Source organism: Anomaloglossus baeobatrachus, chromosome 1 (genome assembly GCF_048569485.1).
Source record: "Anomaloglossus baeobatrachus isolate aAnoBae1 chromosome 1, aAnoBae1.hap1, whole genome shotgun sequence".
NCBI lineage: Eukaryota > Metazoa > Chordata > Amphibia > Anura > Aromobatidae > Anomaloglossus > Anomaloglossus baeobatrachus.
In genome coordinates this window covers 35,076,204-35,096,963 of record NC_134353.1, presented here as the reverse complement: position 1 = coordinate 35,096,963, position 20,760 = coordinate 35,076,204, and the positions used below count along the sequence as shown (strand labels likewise).

Here is a 20,760-nt window from a genome sequence, read left to right as displayed (position 1 = left end):
TCACTGTTCTCTCTGCCCGCGTTTTCCATTTGTTCTATGGGAGCCTGACCGATCCTCATGTGACTATATTCTTCTCTTACAGTTTTCAATAAGTATTACCAGGACCCCCTGCTACACTATAACGAGGAGTCTTACAGCGCCTTCCCCAATGCCACCTGGTCTCCTGACCTCTTATTCAACATCACCCTGAACGGCTCGGACCCGCACGGCCCCGGCGCGGGCCACCCGGACAGTCAGCACGGGAAGGAGTCGGCCGTCCTCAGCCTCATGCTCATGTTCGGCACCTTGTGGCTCGGACACACCTTGTACCAGTTCAAGAAGAGGTAATGACAAGTCCTTCAGGAGATCTTGGAGGGGTCCACTTTGTATTTTAATGTATCTAGTAGAAGAAATCTAGGAAAAAACCTGCAATACCGCACCCAACCTGTGGACACGAGGGGCGCTGTTTTCAGAAATAACCACAACTGGAAAAGTTATTCTGCAAATGAAAAGTTTTATTATGCAAATGTGGATGTGCGAGATGAAATACATTAATATGTCCCTGTGTTTCAGCCCCTACCTGCACGCCCGAGTCCGGGAAATGCTGTCCGACTGCGCGCTGCCGATATCTGTCCTGACCTTCTCCGCCGTGGGCTCGTACTTCTTCCAGGATATACTCAGTAAGTCGGCCCGTCAATCCGCACTCGTGTTGACATAACAGTAGCCGGCCATAAAGGTTAGCGGCTGAGCCCCGACCTCCCCGGGACGCCGGATTAATGTCCTAATTAAAGGGGATTAAATATCTTTCTACGCCAGATTTCATCTTCAAATCAACCGGTCCCCCGTGGATCCCGAACGTTCTGTGCACTCTGTACATTCAGGAAGGTAGCGTGTATTACAGATTGTTATAGCGGGTATATTCCTGTACATAGGGGCAGTATTATAGCAGTTATATTCTTGTACATAGGGGACAGTATTATAGTAGTTATATTCTTGTATATAGGAGCAGTATTATAGTAGTTATATTCTTGTACATAGGGGCAGTATTATAGTCGTTGTCTTCTTGTACATAGGGGCAGTATTATAGTAGTTATATTCTTGTACATAGGAGCAGTATTATAGTAGTTATATTCTTGTACATAGGGGCAGTATTATAGTAGTTATATTCTTTGTACATAGGAGCAGTATTATAGTAGTTATATTCCTTGTACATAGGGGCAGTATTATAGTAGTTATATTCTTGTACATAGGGGCAGTATTATAATAGTTATATTCTTGTACATAGGGGCAGTATTACAGTAGTTATATTCTTGTACATAGGGGGCAGTATTATAGTAGTTATATTCTTGTACATAGGGGCAGTATTACAGTAGTTATATTCTTGTACATAGGAGCAGTATTACAGTAGTTATATTCTTGTACATGGGGGCAGTATTATAGTAGTTATATTCTTGTACATCGGAGCAGTATTATAGTAGTTATATTCTTGTACATAGGGGGCAGTATTATAGTAGATATATTCTTGTACATAGGAGCAGTATTATAGTAGTTATATTCTTGTACATGGGGGCAGTATTATAGTAGTTATATTCTTGTACATAGGAGCAGTATTATAGTAGTTATATTCTTGTACATAGGAGCAGTATTATAGTAGTTATATTCTTGTACATAGGGGGCAGTATTATAGTAGATATATTCTTGTACATAGGGGCAGTATTATAGTAGTTATATTCTTGTACATGGGGGCAGTATTATAGTAGTTATATTCTTGTACATAGGGGCAGTATTATAATAGTTATATTCTTGTATATAGGGACAGTATTATAGTAGCTATATTCTTGTACATAGGAGCAGTATTATAGTAGTTATATTCCTTGTATATAGGAGCAGTATTAGTAGTTATATTCTTGTACATAGGAGCAGTATTATAGTAGATATATTCTTGTACATAGGAGCAGTATTATAGTAGTTATATTCTTGTACATAGGGGCAGTATTATAGTAGTTATATTCCTGTACATAGGAGCAGTATAGTAGTTATATTCTTGTACATAGGAGCAGTATTATAGTAGTTATATTCTTGTACATAGGGGGCAGTATTATAGTAGTTATATTCTTGTACATAGGGGCAGTATTATAGTAGTTATATTCTTGTACATAGGGGCAGTATTATAGTAGATGTATTCTTGTACATAGGAGCAGTATTATAGTAGTTATATTCTTGTACATAGGAGCAGTATTATAGTAGTTATATTCTTGTACATAGGGGGCAGTATTATAGTAGTTATATTCTTGTACATAGGGGCAGTATTATAGTAGTTATATTCTTGTACATAGGGGCAGTATTATAGTAGTTATATTCTTGTAGATAGGGGCAGTATTATAGTAGTTATATTCTTGTACATAGGGGGCAGTATTATAGTAGATATATTCTTGTACATAGGAGCAGTATTATAGTAGTTATATTCTTGTACATAGGGCCAGTATTATAGTAGTTATATTCTTGTAGATAGGGGAAGTATTATAGTAGTTATATTCTTGTACATAGGCAGTATTATAGTAGTTATATTCTTGTAGATAGGGGAAGTATTATAGTAGTTATATTCTTGTACATAGGGGCAGTATTACAGTAGTTATATTCTTGGTTATTGGGGCAGTATTATGCTTTGTGCTGTGGTGACGGGGGGCTATGTTTTTACCTATCGGGTCAGTATTTCTGTGACGTTTGTGGCCGGTGTGAATACTTATCACTCGCCACTGTCGGACGCACATCCGTAGAACCTGAGCTTCTGCCATTATTTTTCATACTTTTATGTGAATCCTCTTGGCGAAAGCGATTTTTCTCAGATTTGACCCCCAAAAGTTTTTAATTGTTAACACAAAATAACAGGATGAGGATCAGTGTCTCTTGTCTCCAGATGTTTGGGTCGCCCTGCGCGGCTTTTTACGTCCCACATTCGGGCTCTTCCTCGCCGCCTCCACATAATGGGGTGATGGGAACAGATTCAGATCAATTTGGCAAAAACGAGAGACCTTTCCACCCCAGGAAGACCCGGCTGGAGGAGCCAAGAATCCGCCGTCCTCCGGTGACGTTAGCAATTTTATGGAAATTAATAGGTCATCGCCGTGTTATTCACGAACACCCAATATCAGACGGGGAGAGGTTTTTCCATTCTTTACCTGTTGTGAAGTATTGTTAAGTCAAAATCACAGGAGACAAAAACTTGTGATAGAAACTTATTGTTTACTGGTCTCTAGTCCTTTACATGCAGCCTGCAGGGTAAAGCATCACAGATTGGGTCTGATGACCGGGTTATGGGCACTGAAAGGTGCAATTACTATTTATTTTTTTTTTTCCTTTTTTTTTTTTTTCTCACCGGGTTTTGGAGATTGATAGAAAACCTCTTACTGAGTGTCACTACTTTGAGCTTTTCTAAACCAATAGCCATTTCTTTGTCGCTCCTTATTGGGAGACCCAGACAATTGGGTGTATAGCTATGCCTCCGGAGGCCACACAAAGTATTACACTAAAAGTGTAAAGCCCCTCCCCTTCAGCCTATACACCCCCCGTGCTGCTACGGGCTCATCAGTTTTTATGCTTTGTGCGAAGGAGGTCAGACATGCACGCACAGCTCCACAGATTGGTCAGCAGCAGCTGCTGACTATGTCGGATGGAAGAAAAGAGGGCCCATAACAGGGCCCCCAGCATGCTCCCTTCTCACCCCACTCTTGTCGGCGGTGTTGTTAAGGTTGAGGTATCCATTGCGGGTACGGAGGCTGGAGCCCACATGCTGTTTTCCTTCCCCATCCCTCAATTAGGGCTCTGGGTGAAGTGGGATCCTTTCGGTCTCCAGGCACAGGAGACCGTGCTTCATCCACAGCTCCTGAGGACCATGCTGGATAGGAGTCGAGTATCGTTCAGGGACATGGCCCTGCTACTTTGAGGTACTCTGTGTCCCCGTGGGGACCGCGCACAGCAACACTCCAGCATTGCTGGGTGTGCTAGTGCACCGGGGACAGCAGCACTGACTGCGTTTGTGCCATTAGACACTTCAGCGTCGCTGAGTGTGTTCGTGTAGGGGGACTGCCGCGCTGACCGCCGCTGCCATGGTTATCACTGCGGCGCGGCTGGGACTGTTAGTGCGCCGGGGACTTCCGCGCCGACCGCGCTTATACGGCGGCCGCGCTTATAACTCGAGTCCCCGGCTTTTGCGGCCTAGTCTCGTTTTCTTCCCGCCCCCCAGCCCTGCCAGTCAGGGGAAGGGCGGGACGCTGTACAGGACGGCAGCACTGAGGGCTGGAGCATGCTTTGCATACTCCACCCCCCTCACTGTGCACAGTGGGGCACCAGATTCCCGCACTTTTCTGGGTCACGCCCACGGCCCCCTCCTCTCCTCAGGACGCCGGCAGCCATTCCTCTCAGCTCTGCTAACGCTGGAGAGGAGAGACAAGCTCAGGGAGACCCAGGCAGGATTTCTGGTGCCCACACAACCGCTTTGCGAAGGCGGTAAGCAGCACCTGTGGTGCTGGCCCCACTAGTGCAGAAGTGTACTTATAGATTACATGATTATAGACTATACTTTACACTGTATGGTGCACTGTTGATTTTTGTCTATATACCCTCCTGTATTGCTCAGAGGAGACAACAGCATGTCGTCCACAAATAGCAAGGGTGCCAAAGCACAGACTTACTATGCTGCCTGTGCAGCATGTACGGCTATACTGCCGGCAGGTTCCACTGACCCTCATTGTGTGCAATGCTCGGCCCCTGTGGCACTTTCTCAGCCGGAGCCTCTGCTAAGGGTGGCCCAGGGAGAACCACCTGTTAACACTGTCCAGGTGACAGGGACGGAGTTTGCAGTTTTTACTGAAAGACTTTCTGAGACTATGGCTAAGATATTAGAAGCCTTGCAGTCCAGGCCGGCATCTCAAGCCAGGGGCACTGTGGAATCATTGCCCCCTGGTCCCCCTCAGTTGGAACAGCAATGTCCTCCCGGGGTGTCTCATGGATCCCAGGGTGAGGTCTCTGACACGGACCGCAGCCCCAGACCGATTAAGCGAGCTCGCTATGATATCCCCTCGACATCATCACAATGTTCAGGGTCTCAGCGAGAGGACTCTCTGTATGATGAAGCGGAGGTAGCTGATCAGGATTCTGATCCTGAAGCCGCTCTCAACCTTGATACTCCTGATGGGGACGCCATAGTGAATGATCTTATTGCGTCCATCAATGAAATGTTGGATATTTCTCCCTCAGCTCCTCCAGTGGAGGAGTCAGCTTCTCAGCAGGAGAAATTCCGTTTCAGGTTTCCCAAGCGTACAAAGAGTATGTTTCTGGACCACTCTGACTTCAGAGAGGCAGTCCAGAAACACCGAGCTTGTCCAGATAAGCGTTTTTCCAAGCGCCTTTAGGATACACGTTACCCTTTCCCCCCTGACGTGGTCAAGGGCTGGACTCAGTGTCCCAAGGTGGATCCTCCAATCTCCAGACTTGCGGCTAGATCCATAGTTGCAGTGGAAGATGGAGCTTCACTCAAGGATGCCACTGACAGACAGATGGAGCTCTGGTTGAAATCCATCTATGAAGCTATCGGCGCGTCTTTTGCTCCAGCATTCGCAGCCGTATGGGCACTCCAAGCTATCTCAGCTGGTCAGGCGCAAATTGACGCACTCACACGTACGTCTGCGCCGCAGGTGGCGTCCATAACCTCTCAAACGTCGGCATTTGCGTCCTACGCTATTAATGCTGTCCTGGACTCTGCGAGCCGTACGGCGGTTGCAGCCGACAATTCCGTGGCAATACGCAGGGCCTTGTGGCTGCGGGAATGGAAGGCAGATTTGGCTTCCAAAAAGTGCTTAACTGGATTGCCATTTTCTGGCGACCGTTTGTTTGGTGAGAGATTGGATGAAATCATCAAACAATCCAAGGGAAAGGAAACATCCTTACCCCAGGCCAAACCAAAAACACCCCAACAGAGGAGGGGACAGTCGAGGTTTCGGTCCTTTCGGGGTGCGGGCAGGTCCCAATTCTCCTCGTCCAAAAGGCCTCAGAAGGATCAGAGGAACTCCGACGGGCGGTCTAAATCACGCCCTAAAAAGACCGCCGGAGGTGCCGCTACTAAGGCGGCTTCCTCATGACTTACGGCCTCCTCACACCGCATCCTCGGTCGGTGGCAGGCTCTCCCGCTTTTGCGACACCTGGCTGCCACAAGTAAAAGACCGTTGGGTGAGAGACATTTTGTCTCACGGTTACAGGATAGAGTTCAGCTCTCGTCCTCCGACTCGATTCTTCAGAACATCTCCGCCTCCCGAGCGAGCCGAGGCTCTTCTGCAGGCGGTGGGCATTCTGAAGGCAGAAGGAGTGGTGATCCCGGTTCCTCTTCAGCAACAGGGTCACGGTTTCTACTCCAACCTGTTTGTGGTTCCAAAGAAGGACGGGTCCTTCCGTCCTGTTTTGGACCTAAAACTGCTCAACAAACACGTAAGGACCAGGCGGTACCGGATGGAATCCCTCCGCTCCGTCATCGCCTCAATGTCCCAAGGAGATTTCCTAGCATCGATCGATATCAAGGATGCTTATCTCCACGTACCAATTGCTCCAGAGCATCAGCGCTTCTTGCGCTTCGCCATAGGAGACGAACACCTTCAGTTCGCGGCACTGCCGTTCGGCCTGGCGACAGCCCCAAGGGTTTTCACCAAGGTCATGGCTACAGTAGTTGCGGTCCTCCACTCTCAGGGTCACTCAGTGATACCTTACTTAGACGATCTGCTGGTCAAGGCACCCTCTCAAGAGGCATGCCAACACAGCCTCAACGTTACTCTGGAGTTTCTCCAGAGTTTCGGGTGGATCATCAATTTTCCAAAGTCAAATCTGACACCGGTCCAATCGCTGACCTATCTTGGCATGGAGTTTCATACTCTTCCAGCGATAGTGAAGCTTCCGCTGGACAAACAGCGTTCACTACAGACAGGGGTGCAATCTCTCCTTCAAGGTCGGTCACACCCCTTGAGGCACCTCATGCACTTCCTGGGGAAGATGGTGGCAGCAATGGAAGCAGTCCCTTTCGCGCAGTTTCACCTGCGTCCACTTCAATGGGACATCCTACGCAAGTGGGACAGGAAGCCGACGTCCCTAGACAGGAACGTCTCCCTCTCTCAGGCAACCAAAGCTTCCCTTCGGTGGTGGCTTCTTCCCACCTCATTATCGAAGGGGAAATCCTTCCTACCCCCATCCTGGGCGGTGGTCACGACGGACGCGAGTCTGTCAGGGTGGGGAGCAGTTTTTCGCCACCACAGGGCTCAGGGTACGTGGACTCAGCAAGAGTCCTCACTTCAGATCAATGTTCTGGAGATCAGGGCAGTGTATCTTGCCCTAAAAGCGTTCCAGCAGTGGCTGGAAGGCAAGCAGATCCGAATTCAGTCGGACAACTCCACAGCGGTGGCTTACATCAACCACCAAGGTGGAACACGCAGTCGGCAAGCCTTCCAGGAAGTCCGGCGGATTCTGCTGTGGGTGGAAGCCACAGCATCCACCATATCCGCAGTTCACATCCCGGGCGTAGAAAACTGGGAAGCAGACTTTCTCAGTCGCCAGGGCATGGACGCAGGGGAATGGTCCCTTCACCCGGACGTGTTTCAGGAGATCTGTTGCCGCTGGGGGATGCCGGACGTCGACCTAATGGCGTCACGGCACAACAACAAGGTCCCAACATTCATGGCTCGATCTCAAGATCACAGAGCTCTGGCGGCAGACGCCTTAGTTCAGGATTGGTCGCAGTTTCGGCTTCCTTATGTGTTTCCTCCTCTGGCACTGTTGCCCAGAGTGTTACGCAAGATCAGGGCCGACTGCCGCCGCGTCATCCTCGTCGCTCCAGACTGGCCGAGGAGGTCGTGGTACCCGGATCTGTGGCATCTCACGGTCGGCCAACCGTGGGCACTGCCAGACCGACCAGATTTGCTGTCTCAAGGGCCGTTTTTCCATCTGAATTCTGCGGCCCTCAACCTGACTGTGTGGCCATTGAGTCCTGGATCCTAGCGTCTTCAGGATTATCTCAAGAGGTCATTGCCACTATGAGACAGGCTAGGAAACCAACGTCCGCCAAGACCTACCACAGGACGTGGAAAATATTCCTGTCGTGGTGCTCTGCTCAGGGGTTTTCTCCCTGGCCATTTGCCTTGCCCACTTTTCATCTCAATCAGGACAACTCCTTACCCTCGTTTTGTCCTCATCCAGTTCACCAATGTGAAAAGGATTTGCACTTGTTAGATCTGGTGAGAGCACTCAGACTCTACATTTCTCGTACGGCGCCCCTGCGCCGCTCGGATGCACTCTTTGTCCTTGTCGCTGGCCAGCGTAAAGGGACACAAGCTTCCAAGTCAACCCTGGCTCGGTGGATCAAGGAACCAATTCTCGAAGCTTACCGTTCCTCGGGGCTTCCGGTTCCCTCAGGACTGAAGGCCCATTCTACCAGGGCCGTGGGAGCGTCCTGGGCCTTGCGACACCAGGCTACGGCTCAGCAGGTGTGTCAGGCAGCTACCTGGTCGAGCCTGCACACTTTCACGAAACACTATCAGGTGCATACCTATGCTTCGGCAGATGCCAGCCTAGGTAGGCGAGTCCTTCAGGCGGCAGTTGCCCACCTGTAGGACGGAGCCGTTACGGCTCTATTATGAGGTATTATTTACCCACCCAGGGACTGCTTTTGGACGTCCCAATTGTCTGGGTCTCCCAATAAGGAGCGACAAAGAAGGGAATTTTGTTTACTTACCGTAAATTCCTTTTCTTCTAGCTCCAATTGGGAGACCCAGCACCCGCCCCTGTTTTTGTATACACATGTTGTTCATGTTAAATGGTTTCAGTTCTCCGATATTCCTTCGGATTGAATTTACTTTAAACCAGTTTATAATGTTTTCCTCCTTCGGGCTTTTGCACCAAAACTGATGAGCCCGTGGCAGCACGGGGGGTGTATAGGCTGAAGGGGAGGGGCTTTACACTTTTAGTGTAATACTTTGTGTGGCCTCCGGAGGCATAGCTATACACCCAATTGTCTGGGTCTCCCAATTGGAGCTAGAAGAAAAGGAATTTACGGTAAGTAAACAAAATTCCCTTCTTTTCACCAGTACCTTTTTAAAAAAAAAAGTTAGAAAAACAATATTCAAATTATGTCCCAAGTGTCCACCGGCCGCTACCCGAATGTCCAAGTGTCCTGGTCCATTCATTTGTGTAGGCAACGCTTCCTTCAACCTTATGTCCAAGGGCAGGCTGCTGACTCATGGTTTGGGTGGGAAAGGGGAGGGAAAGGGGAGGCTGCCTCATGCTTGGGGAGGGAAAGGGGAGGCTGCTGGCTCATGCTTGGGGAGGGAATGGGGAGAGAAAGGGGAGGCTGCCTCATGCTCGGGGAGGGAAAGGGGAGGCTGCCTCATGCTTGGGGAGGGAAAGGGGAGGCTGCTGGCTCATGCTTGGGGAGGGAATGGGGAGGGAAAGGGGAGGCTGCTGGCTCATGCTTGGGGAGGGAATGGGGAGGGAAAGGGGAGGCTGCTGGCTCATGCTTGGGGAGGGAAAGGGGAGGCTGCTGGCTCATGCTTGGGGAGGTAAAGGGGAGGCTGCTGGCTCATGCTTGGGGAGGGAAAGGGGAGGCTGCCGGCGCATTCTTGGGGGTGGGGGAGAGGCTGCCGGCGCATGCTTGGGAGTGAAAGGGGAGGCTGCCGGCTCATGGTTGGGGTGGGAAAGGGGAGGCTGCCTCATGCTTGGAGAGGATAAGGGGAGGCTGCCGTCGCATGCTTGGGGAGGAAAAGGGGAGGCTGCCGGCTCATGCTTTGGGGGGGAGGGAGGGGGGGGGGAGGGGAGACTGAATGCTTGGGGGGGGGGGGGGAGACTGCTGGCTCATGCTTTGGGGGAAAAGGGGAGGCTGGCAGCGCATGCTTGGGGGGGGGGGAGAGGTTGCAGGTGCATGCTTTGGGGGGGGGGGGGGGAGAAGAGGGAGGGAGAGGCTGCGAGCGCATGCTTGGGGGGAAGGGGAGGGAGGGAGAAGCTGCCAGCACATGCTTAGAGGGGGGGAGAGGCTGCCAGCGCATGCTTGGGGGGAAGGGGAGGGAGAAGCTGCCAGCACATGCATAGAGGGGGGGGGAGAGGCTGCCCGGCGCATGCTTGGGAGGGAAAGGGGGGGCTGCCGGCTCATGGTTGGGGTGGGAAAGGGGAGGTTGCCTCATGCTTGGGGAGGCTGTCGGCTCATGCTGTGGGGGAAAAGGGGAGGCTGCCAGCGCATGCTTGGGAGGGGGAGGGGGGGAGGGAGGGAGAGGCTGCAATCGCATGCTTGGGGGAAGGGGGGGGGAGGCTGTCGGTGCATTCTTGGGGCAGAAAGAGAGGCTTCCGACCTGTGCTTGGGTGGGGGGGGCACAGGGGGAAGGTAGGCTGCCTACGCATGTTTGGGGGGGGGGGGAGAGGTAGGCTTCCGGCCCTTGCTTGGGTGGGGGGGAGGCACGCGGGGGAAGGTAGGCTGCCTATGCATGTTTGGGGGGGGGAGGGGAGTTAGGCTTCCGGCCCATGCTTGGGGGGTGGGGTGGAAGGGGAGGCTGCCGACACGTGCTTGGGGGGTGGGAGAGGGGAAGCTGCCAGCGCATGCTCAGAGGAAGAGGTCGGCGCACTCAGAGGAGAGGCCGGTGCAGCATGTTTTCATATTTCTGTATGGCGCTTTTTTCTCACAGTGCAGCGTCCGGACCCCTCGGATGTACCGGCTTTCAGCTTAGAACGGTCTTTTTGTAGCGTCTTGGGAATAGTTTCTAGCGGTAGAGCCTGGTGGCCTTCTCCGTAATCCTCAGGACCCGTGTATCCGGTTGATGCTCGCCGGGTGTATCTGAAGCTTCAGTCATGGATTCTCGCTCAGCATTTATTTTTTATTTTTTTTTCTTCTTTCCATAGTCGCCAAGTTTAGTTACATTGAAGCAGAGAGTCTGTTTGTGATGGCGCCGCTCGGCTCCATGTCTTTGGGGGCCATCGCCAGCTCCATGGGCTTGGGCTTCCTGCTGTCCATGTTGTTCTTCATAGAGCAGAACATTGTGGCGTCTCTCACCAACGCTCCTGAGAATCGGTAAGTCCCTGCTCAGCGTGCGCAGCGTACCACCCCTCACATACGGTATATGCACAGTCCAGTAGAAACATACCTCCAGACCACCAGGGAAAATGTTTTTATCTAGAAACCTATGAATGATCACAAATCTACTCACTTTCATTCCTTTCTGACTTCTGTTGTTTTCCATAAGCCACAAAAACAAACATTTTTGCCCCTGGCTGGAGACTGGTATGCCTTGACTTGTTGGGCCTTATGATGCACATTTATCCTGCACTTCTCTAAATGCTTCTTCCCATCTTCATTATTCCCAGACCTTGTAAAATCAAACACTTTAGCAATTTACTGCTTATTAAAATTTGCAGCCGTTCTTGAGATATTTAACATTTTCTCTTTTTTGTTTACAGTTTGTTGCCTTGGAAACCAACCACCGCCGTAGTCGTGCTTGTATGCACTACACTGAAGCTTCTCATTGTTGTGGGATGTAACGCTTTCCACTGTCCGGCTTCGATGCAGTGCTTACAAGCTCTATGGTAAAGAGCTTGTAAGAGCTGCGCAGTGGTCGGTCTCCACTGTAACGAGCTGTAAACAAAAAAATGTTCAATATCTGAAGAATGGATGAACATTTTAATAAAGTCCAAATTGAAAAACTGCTCGTTTTTAGGAGAGCCATCCACAAAAATGATCCATTTATCACGATGGAGCAACTAAAATCCTAAAGCGTCTGCTCTTTACTTTTATGGACAGATTTTGATGCTGTTTTGCAGTAAGATAAATCATCCCCCACCCCCCCATCATGATGTGCAGGGATCATTATCTCCTCATAATTATATTAAGTCTGGCTGTGAACAGATGAGTCAAGTTACAGATCCTTATCCTAGTCTGACATGAACCAGATGGAGCTAGGATGTTTTTTTTCTCTTTTTTAATTAATTAAATTTCACTAGTTTGGCTTTGGACGTGTCTGTTGCTGTGTGCACCGTCACCGCAGGAGCTCCGTCCATGCTCCGTCCATGCTCCGTCCAGCTGCTTGTCATCTTCTCTTTTTGTTAGCTGTGTGCAATAGCTCTGGCTCTATTATTTTTTTTTTTTTTTTAAAAGGGGTTCCCCACCCCAACCCTGCTCCCCCCCCCCCCCCCCCTCAAAAAATGATACATTACATTAACATGGCGAAATATGGAGCTATACAGCGACTTACTTCCGCAGCATCAGGAAATTCTCCCGGCATGGACTTTGACCTAACACTACAAATGCCGAGTAGATAGACCCTAATCTGACCTGTACGAACAAGCCATAGATCTACAGATGGCCTGGGAGGAAGAAAAAAAAAAAAAGAGGGAATAAAAAAAGTTTATTAATATACACTATATAACAACATGCAACCAAATAACACATAAATGCATAAAAGAGATGTAAAAACAAAGAGCTAAAAAAAGACGTAAAAAAAGCATATAAATGTAAAAACAATTAAAGCATAAGAAACACATAAATGCATAAAAGAAATGTAAACATAAAAGACCTAAAAAATAACACGAAAAAATGCATGTGAAACACATGAAAAAGGCATAAGAGATGTAAAAACAAGACTTAAAAAAAGGCCTAAAAGAAATGTAAACATTTTGGACCTATAAAAAATAAATAAAATGCAAAAGAAACACATAAAAAAAGCATATAAGAAATGTAAAAACAAAAGACATAAACATAAAAAAATGCATAAAAGAAATGTAAAAATAAATAACAAAATGCAAAAGAAACGCAAAAAAGAAAGCTAAAAACAAAAGACATAAACATAAAAAAGTGCAAATATTGGACCTATAAAAAATAATGCATAAGAAACACATAAAAAATGCATAAAAGAAATGTAAAAACAAAGGACCTAAAAATAAATAACATAAGAAATAAAATAAAAATATTGGACTTGTAAAAAAAATATCAAAAAAATGCATAAGAAACACATGAAAGATACATAAAAGAAATGTAAAAAGAGGACCTAAAAATGTTAAAATGCATAAAAGAAATGTAAATGAGGACCTAAAAAAATGGGGGAAAAAAGCATAAAAGAAATGTAAAAATCCAGGACCTAACTAAAATAAAAAAATACATAAAAGAAATGTAAAAATATTGGATCTATAAAAAAAAATGCAGAAGAAACACACAAAAATACATAAAATAAATGTAAAAACAAAGGACCTAAAAAAACAAAAAAAATGCATAAAAGAAATGTAAAAAGAGGACCTAAAAATAATGTAAAACAAATGCATAAAATAAATGTAAATGAGGACTTAAAAAATAATGAAAAAAAAAAGAATAAAAGAAATGTAAAAACCCAGGACCTAAAAAATAACATAAAAAAAGCATAAAAAAAATGTAAAAATATTGGACCTAAAAAAAATTGTATAAAAGAAATGTAAACACAAAGGACCTATAAAAAAAATAACAAAAAATGCATAAGAAACACATAAATGCATTAAAGAAATGTAGAGAGGACCTAAAAAATGCGTTAAAGGAGGACAAAAAAATTAACAAAGAAAAGTAAAGAGGACCTAAAAATAATAAAAAATAATTGTAAAAGAGGATCTAAAAAAATTATGAAAAAAGCATAAAAGAAATGTAAAAACAAAGGAGCTAAAAAAATAAAATAAAAAAATGCATAAAAGAAATGTAGAAACAGGGAACCTAAAAATAACACACAAAAAGGATAAAAATGTAAAAACAAAGGACCTAAAAAATGACATAAATGTAAAAATATATGACCTAAAGAATAACACCTAAAAAATTGCATAAAAGAAACATAAAAATAAATGACCTAAAAATTAACACCCAAAATAGTATAAAAGAAATGTAAAAATTGAGGACCTAAAAATTGTCACGTAAAAAAATACATAAGAGAAATGTAAAAACAATGGATCTAAAAAATAACACACAAAAAATGTAAAAACAGAGGACCTATAAAAAAAATATTATAAAAATGCATAAAAGAAACGTACAGAGGACCTAAAAAAAACCCATAAAAAAAGCATAAAAAAAAAAACTTAAAAGCACAGAGGACCTAACAAACTCACAGGGCATTAAAAGAACAAAATAAATGAAAAACAGATTACAAAAAAAGTACAAAAAAAACAAGAAATAAACACAAAGGCATTAAAACAAATAACAAAGGATGTAAAAACCACGTAAAAAAAAATTAGAAATCACTAGGGCCAAAAAAAAATAGGACATTAAAAAAAAACACTGAAAGAAAGGACAAGTTAAAAAAGTGAATAAACCCATGAAAGAAAAGCACAAAAGAAAACTGAAGAAAAAATAAAGCACACAGGAAATAAAAAACAAAACACCACAAAGTAAAAAAGCAACACTCAAAGGAAAGCTCACACAGAACCCCCAGAAGATAACTCTTAGAACTCCGCGGTCAGGACCCCCTGTTGTCACATGTGATGACACGCCACAAAGATGGAATTGTAGAAGTGTGTGTGGCGGTATTACATTTATACTCACATAACGCTATCAGACTGTCACAAGGTGTACAGTCCAGTCTGTGTTGCAAATGAATAGGACAAAGAAGCGATGAGTGCCCCCAACAGTGGCTGTACAGATGCGGGCTCTGGGGTGTGTCTGGCGGCGCGGGCTCTGGGGTGTGTCTGGCGGCGCGGGCTCTGGGGTGTGTCTGGCGGCGCGGGCTCTGGGGTGCGTCTGGCGGCGCGGGCTCTGGGGTGCGTCTGGCGGCGCGGGCTCTGGGGTGCGTCTGGCGGCGCGGGCTCTGGGGTGCGTCTGGCGGCGCGGGCTCTGGGGCGCGTCTGGCGGCACGGGCTGATTGTGCGGCTCTTTTGGTCCTCAGCCTGGTGAAGGGTACTGCGTATCACTGGGACCTCCTCCTCGTGGCCCTTATTAACATCGGACTCTCCATGTACGGACTGCCCTGGATCCACGCCGCCTTCCCGCACTCCCCGCTGCACGTCCGAGCGCTGGCCTTCGTGGAGGAGAGGGTGGAGCACGGCCACATCTACGAGACGTAAGTGCCGCAGTCTACCGAGCAATTACATAGCCGATACTTCCCGGATGTTTGTCCACAGGGGGCGCTGACTCATTGCCGCACGTAGTCCGGCCGTGGTTTTTGCATTTTTCGGCCTCAGATGTGACCGGTTTGCCCCCTGTGTTTCCTCAGGATCGTCAGTGTGAAGGAGACGCGCCTGACCTCGCTGGTGGCTAACATTCTGGTGGGCCTCTCGCTGTTCCTCCTGCCTCTGCCGCTCCAGTGGATCCCCAAACCCGTGCTGTACGGCCTCTTCCTGTACATCGCCCTGACCTCCATCGATGGCAGCCAGCTCTTTGAGCGGGTGGCTCTGCTGTTGAAAGAGCAGGTAGGTGGATGGCGGCGGCTGGAGGGTGCGCAGGATGTGCCGCAGGTAGAGCAGCAATTAGTGTTTCCCCAGGATGTGCACTCATTGTGTGGATCGGTGACCTGCGGACCACATCAAAGACCCCATTGTGTGATGGCCGGACCCTTTATCTATATCACAGCGCCGCGCGCTTCCTGAATGGGTCATGGGGTCAGAACTCTCCTTATGCCAAACAATGGATCCAAAGCCGAAAACCACAAGAAACGCAGAGAATGTGATATATGATGTGACGGCCGCCTGCGTCTGTATACGAGTGCAGATACAGGATGTATAGATACATGCAGTATATTCATAGAGAAGGCGCCATCTGACTGTATATTCTGCCTTCCCTCCCGCAGACGGCGTACCCCCCAACCCATTACATCAGGAGGGTCCCCCAGAGGAAGATCCACTACTTCACGGGGCTTCAGGTCCTGCAGCTCATCATCCTGTGCGGATTCGGCATGTCCCCGCTCCCCTACATGAAGATGATCTTCCCTCTCATTATGATTGGAATGATCCCGATCAGGTGAGTCCAGATCTGAGCATAAGAGCTGACACTCTACTGGGGAGATTACCCTGCGCATAAGAGCTGACACTCTACCGGGGAGAGGACCCTGCGCATAAGAGCTGACACTATACAGGAGAGAGGACCCCGCACATAAGAGCTGACACTCTACTGGGGAGAGGACCCTGCGCATAAGAGCTGACACTCTACTGGGGAGAGGACCCTGCGCATAAGAGCTGACACTCTACCGGGGAGAGGACCCTGCACATAAGAGCTGACACTCTACAGGAGAGAGGACCCCGCACATAAGAGCTGACATTATACAGGAGAGATAGGACCCTGCACATAAGAGCTTACACTATACAGGAGAGATAGGACCCTGCACATAAGAGCTGACACTCTACCGGGGAGAGGACCCTGCACATAAGAGCTGACACTCTACAGGAGAGAGGACCCTGCACATAAGAGCTGACACTCTACAGGAGAGAGGACCCTGCACATAAGAGCTGACACTCTACAGGAGAGAGAACCCTGCACATAAGAGCTGACACTATACAGGAGAGAGGACCCCGCACATAAGAGCTGACACTCTACAGGAGAGATAGGACCCTGCACATAAGAGCTTACACTATACAGGAGAGATAGGACCCTGCACATAAGAGCTGACACTCTACCGGGGAGAGGACCCTGCACATAAGAGCTGACACTCTACAGGAGAGAGGACCCTGCACATAAGAGCTGACACTCTACAGGAGAGAGGACCCTGCACATAAGAGCTGACACTCTACAGGAGAGAGAACCCTGCACATAAGAGCTGACACTATACAGGAGAGAGGACCCCGCACATAAGAGCTTACACTATACAGGAGAGATAGGACCCTGCACATAAGAGCTGACACTCTACCGGGGAGAGGACCCTGCACATAAGAGCTGACACTCTACAGGAGAGAGGACCCTGCACATAAGAGCTGACACTCTACAGGAGAGAGGACCCTGCACATAAGAGCTGACACTCTACAGGAGAGAGAACCCTGCACATAAGAGCTGACACTCTACAGGAGAGAGGACCCTGCATATAAGAGCTGACACTCTACAGGAGAGAGGACCCCGCACATAAGAGCTGACACTCTACAGGAGAGAGGACCCTGCACATAAGAGCTGACACTCTACAGGAGAGAGGAGCCTGCACATAAGAGCTGACACTCTACAGGAGAGAGGACCCCGCACATAAGAGCTGACACTCTACAGGAGAGAGAACCCTGCACATAAGAGCTGACACTCTACAGGAGAGAGGACCCCGCACATAAGAGCTGACACTCTACAGGAGAGATAGGACCCTGCACATAAGAGCTGACACTCTACAGGAGAGAGGACCCTGCACATAAGAGCTGACACTCTACAGGAGAGAGGAGCCTGCACATAAGAGCTGACACTCTACAGGAGAGAGGACCCCGCACATAAGAGCTGACACTCTACAGGAGAGAGAACCCTGCACATAAGAGCTGACACTCTACAGGAGAGAGGACCCCGCACATAAGAGCTGACACTCTACAGGAGAGATAGGACCCTGCACATAAGAGCTGACACTCTACAGGAGAGAGAGGAGCCTGCACATAAGAGCTGACACTATACAGGAGAGAGAGAACCCTGCACATAAGAGCTGATACTCTACAGGAGAGAGAGGACCCTGCACATAAGAGCTGACACTATACAGGAGAGAGAACCCTGCACATAAGAGCTGACACTCTACAGGAGAGAGAGGAGCCTGCACATAAGAGCTGCCACTCTACAGGAGAGAGGACCCCGCACATAAGAGCTGACACTCTACAGGAGAGAGAGAACCCTGCACATAAGAGCTGCCACTCTACAGGAGAGAGAGGACCCTGCACATAAGAGCTGCCACTCTACAGGAGAGAGAGGGCCCTGCACATAAGAGCTGACACTATACAGGAGAGAGAGGACCCTACACATAAGAGCTGACACTATACAGGAGAGAGAGGAGCCTGCACATAAGAGCTGACTCTCTACCGGGGAGAGGACCCTGCGCATAAGAGCTGACACTACATAGGGGAGAGGACCCTGCACATAAGAGCTGACACTCTACAGGAGAGAGAAGACCCTGCACATAAGAGCTGACACTATACAGGAGAGAGAGGACCCTGCACATAAGACACTACAGTCCATTCTTAGGACCACTGGTAGAAGCAGTCCCGTCTCCCCCCGCTAAGACTCTTCCCTTTCTTCTGTAGATACAACCTACTACCCAAGATCATTGAATCCAAATACCTGGACGCCATGGACGCTGAACATTAGGAGGAGCCTCATCACGACGTGTTCACGCTCTTCTTCATCGACGGAGGAATTGTAGGGGTTAATATTTTTCAGGGGTGTTTGGACTTTTATTTTCATCGTTGCAACTTTTTTTGGATTTGTACAATGACGATCGACCAAAGTGGAGCCGCCGGAGACACCGAGACCGAGGACTGTAAACTGGATCCCCCCAGAGACGGCCGCGCCCGCTCTCATCTCTCCCCTCTGGTTTTGCGTTGATCGTTTTGGGGTGTTTTTGTTTTTTTTTAAGGATTTTCTGTATCTAATGAACCAAATGTGTATTTTTTTGAAGACTTTCTCCAGGATTGTGAACGGGCCAAAATGAGAAAAAAAAAAAAAAAAAAAAGAAAATTTAACATAACTATATATATTATATATTTTTCTCTTGCAATACTTTTTAAAGTGAGTTTTTTGGCTCGGCACCAGCAGCGGATTGGGGACGTGACTCCGGGAATGAGAGGTCTGGGTCGCCTCCTATATATATATATATTTTTTTTTTTTTTTTTTTTTTTTTTTAGGTTGAGAATTAAAGGACTCTATAACTTTCGTGGCAGTGGCAATGTCTACAGAGCAACCAAAAGTATTCTTTTTTGTTTGTTTCTTCTTTTGTAGCGATCTCTAGACCCTCCCCAGAATGTAAGCTAATTTGTACACCTTATGTTCTTTCTATATATATTTTTTCTTTTTTTTTTTTTTGTTTTATGTATTTGAAGCAAAGACCTTTGTGAGCTGTCAAATTTGCACATTGGCGACTTGGCATTCTGCACAAATTCACTCAGATCCCGTTTTTTTTTTTTTTGTTTTTTTTTTTTCCTCGCCTTTTTTTTGGGCTTGTATTATACCTCCATGCATCCGTGCTCGGCAGCACATTGACGATGCATGTTTTATGTATAATGTTTATACATCACTAGTGGAAGGTGTCGCACTAGAGGTTGTTTTTTTGGGTCTTTTTCTATATGACCTGCTTCTGGTGATGACGAGCGTTTCCACTCTCCGGTGTTGGAGTCATGGAGGAGCGCGCTCTTGGCCAGTTGTGTTTGTTCTTCCCACAGGACCATCCATCTTTTTATTTTTTCTATCATCTCATCTGAGGTCTGAATCCAAAGATAAAAATCAAACTTGTCCTTGTATCTTCTCTTCCATCCTGAAGACCAAGTCGTGTATCTTGACGACCATTGGACCCGCTTACCGATGCCGGTTCTGCTCGGACCTTAGACCATTGCATCTCACCAAAGATCCATCGTTTGGCACCTTGTTTCACTGGGATACTGAACGTTATTTCCTGCAAAGTGCAGGGTCTTCATTGCCTTTAGCAACCCCCTTCCTTGTTCCCCTGGAGCAGAATTGGGGCCCAGATTCTGCCGTATCTGATGTGAATTTTGCTTGATGACCGGATGGCTGACATTGAAATTCGGGTTACGTTTTACCAGAAAGGTTTATTTTTGTACAGACGTATTTGTCGGATTGAGGTCTATGCTCTTTATACGTTGGCATTTTGTTCTTGCAGTGATTGAGTGGTTTTTTTTTTGTTTTTTTTTTTCCTCTTGACTTTGTATAAATCCCCCCCCACCCGGTTACTCAAGACAGCAATTCATGTTTTTTTGGGGCGATGAAACAATCCTCCCCTCTGACTTTGAGCATGCTGTCGATTTTATATGGATACTAAGTATCGCGTGACCGCACAGAATCTGGCGGTGGAAGCTGTATTAAATATAAGACGTCGTCGATATACCGGGGCTTTTGTTTTCGCAGATGTTGGATCCATCTACGAGACTGCCCCCAAGATGTGCGAGTCTGACCAGTACCGTGCACGCTCAACGTCAGGGGGGGACCTTTATAGATTATATATGCTACATAAGTGCTGCTTTCAGTCTACCGTTTGCTACAATCGGGTCAATTTTGTAAATATTTTGAGATGTTTGGAATCAAAGAACAGAGCACCGAAGAAAAATTCTATTAATAAAGGATGGTTTGAAGATGAGCGTCCTGGTGTGACGGATTATTGGTGCGGGACATTGCTGGGTGGATGGGTTTGGTGTTATGGTCTTTTGAAATATTATTTATTATTATAGCACAATTTATTCTATGGCTCCTTATACGTGAAAAGGGTATACATAAAGAACAAGTACAATAATCATGACCAATACAAAACAGACTGGTACAGTAGGAGAGAGGACCCTGCCCGCGACGGCTCACAGTCTACAGGAGGGGAGAGAGCCCTGCCCACGAGGGCTCACAGTCTACAGGAGGGGAGAGAGCCCTGCCCACGAGGGCTCACAGTCTACAGGAGGGGAGAGGGCCCTGCCCGCGATGGTTCACCGTCTACAGGAGGAGAGAGGACCCTGCCCGCGAGGGCTTACAGTCTACAGGGGATGGGTTAGGGGACAGTAGGTAAGGGTAGAGCTGATTGCGCAATTATGTACTGGTCCGATGGTTATTGTAGCTTGTAGGCTTGTCGGAAGACGTGGGTCATCAGGTACTTTTGAAGGTTTCCACGATAG

At 47.4% G+C, this 20,760-nt stretch overlaps 1 protein-coding gene across 7 annotated transcripts in view; it reads left to right on the top strand.

Moving 5' to 3' along the window:
- Nucleotides 1–20,235, top strand: part of SLC4A11 (solute carrier family 4 member 11) — a 139,901-nt gene extending 119,666 nt beyond the window's left edge. For all 7 annotated transcript variants that reach the window (XM_075346326.1, XM_075346345.1, XM_075346371.1 and 4 more), the window contains 7 exons: nt 83–323; nt 553–659; nt 10,897–11,065; nt 14,880–15,053; nt 15,207–15,402; nt 15,780–15,949; nt 18,178–20,235. In XM_075346326.1, coding sequence (XP_075202441.1) covers nt 83–323; nt 553–659; nt 10,897–11,065; nt 14,880–15,053; nt 15,207–15,402; nt 15,780–15,949; nt 18,178–18,241 — 1,121 coding nt within the window. In that variant the 3' untranslated portion in view covers nt 18,242–20,235. The remainder of the gene's footprint in view (nt 1–82; nt 324–552; nt 660–10,896; nt 11,066–14,879; nt 15,054–15,206; nt 15,403–15,779; nt 15,950–18,177) is intronic.
- The last annotated feature ends 525 nt before the right edge of the window (nt 20,236–20,760 follow it).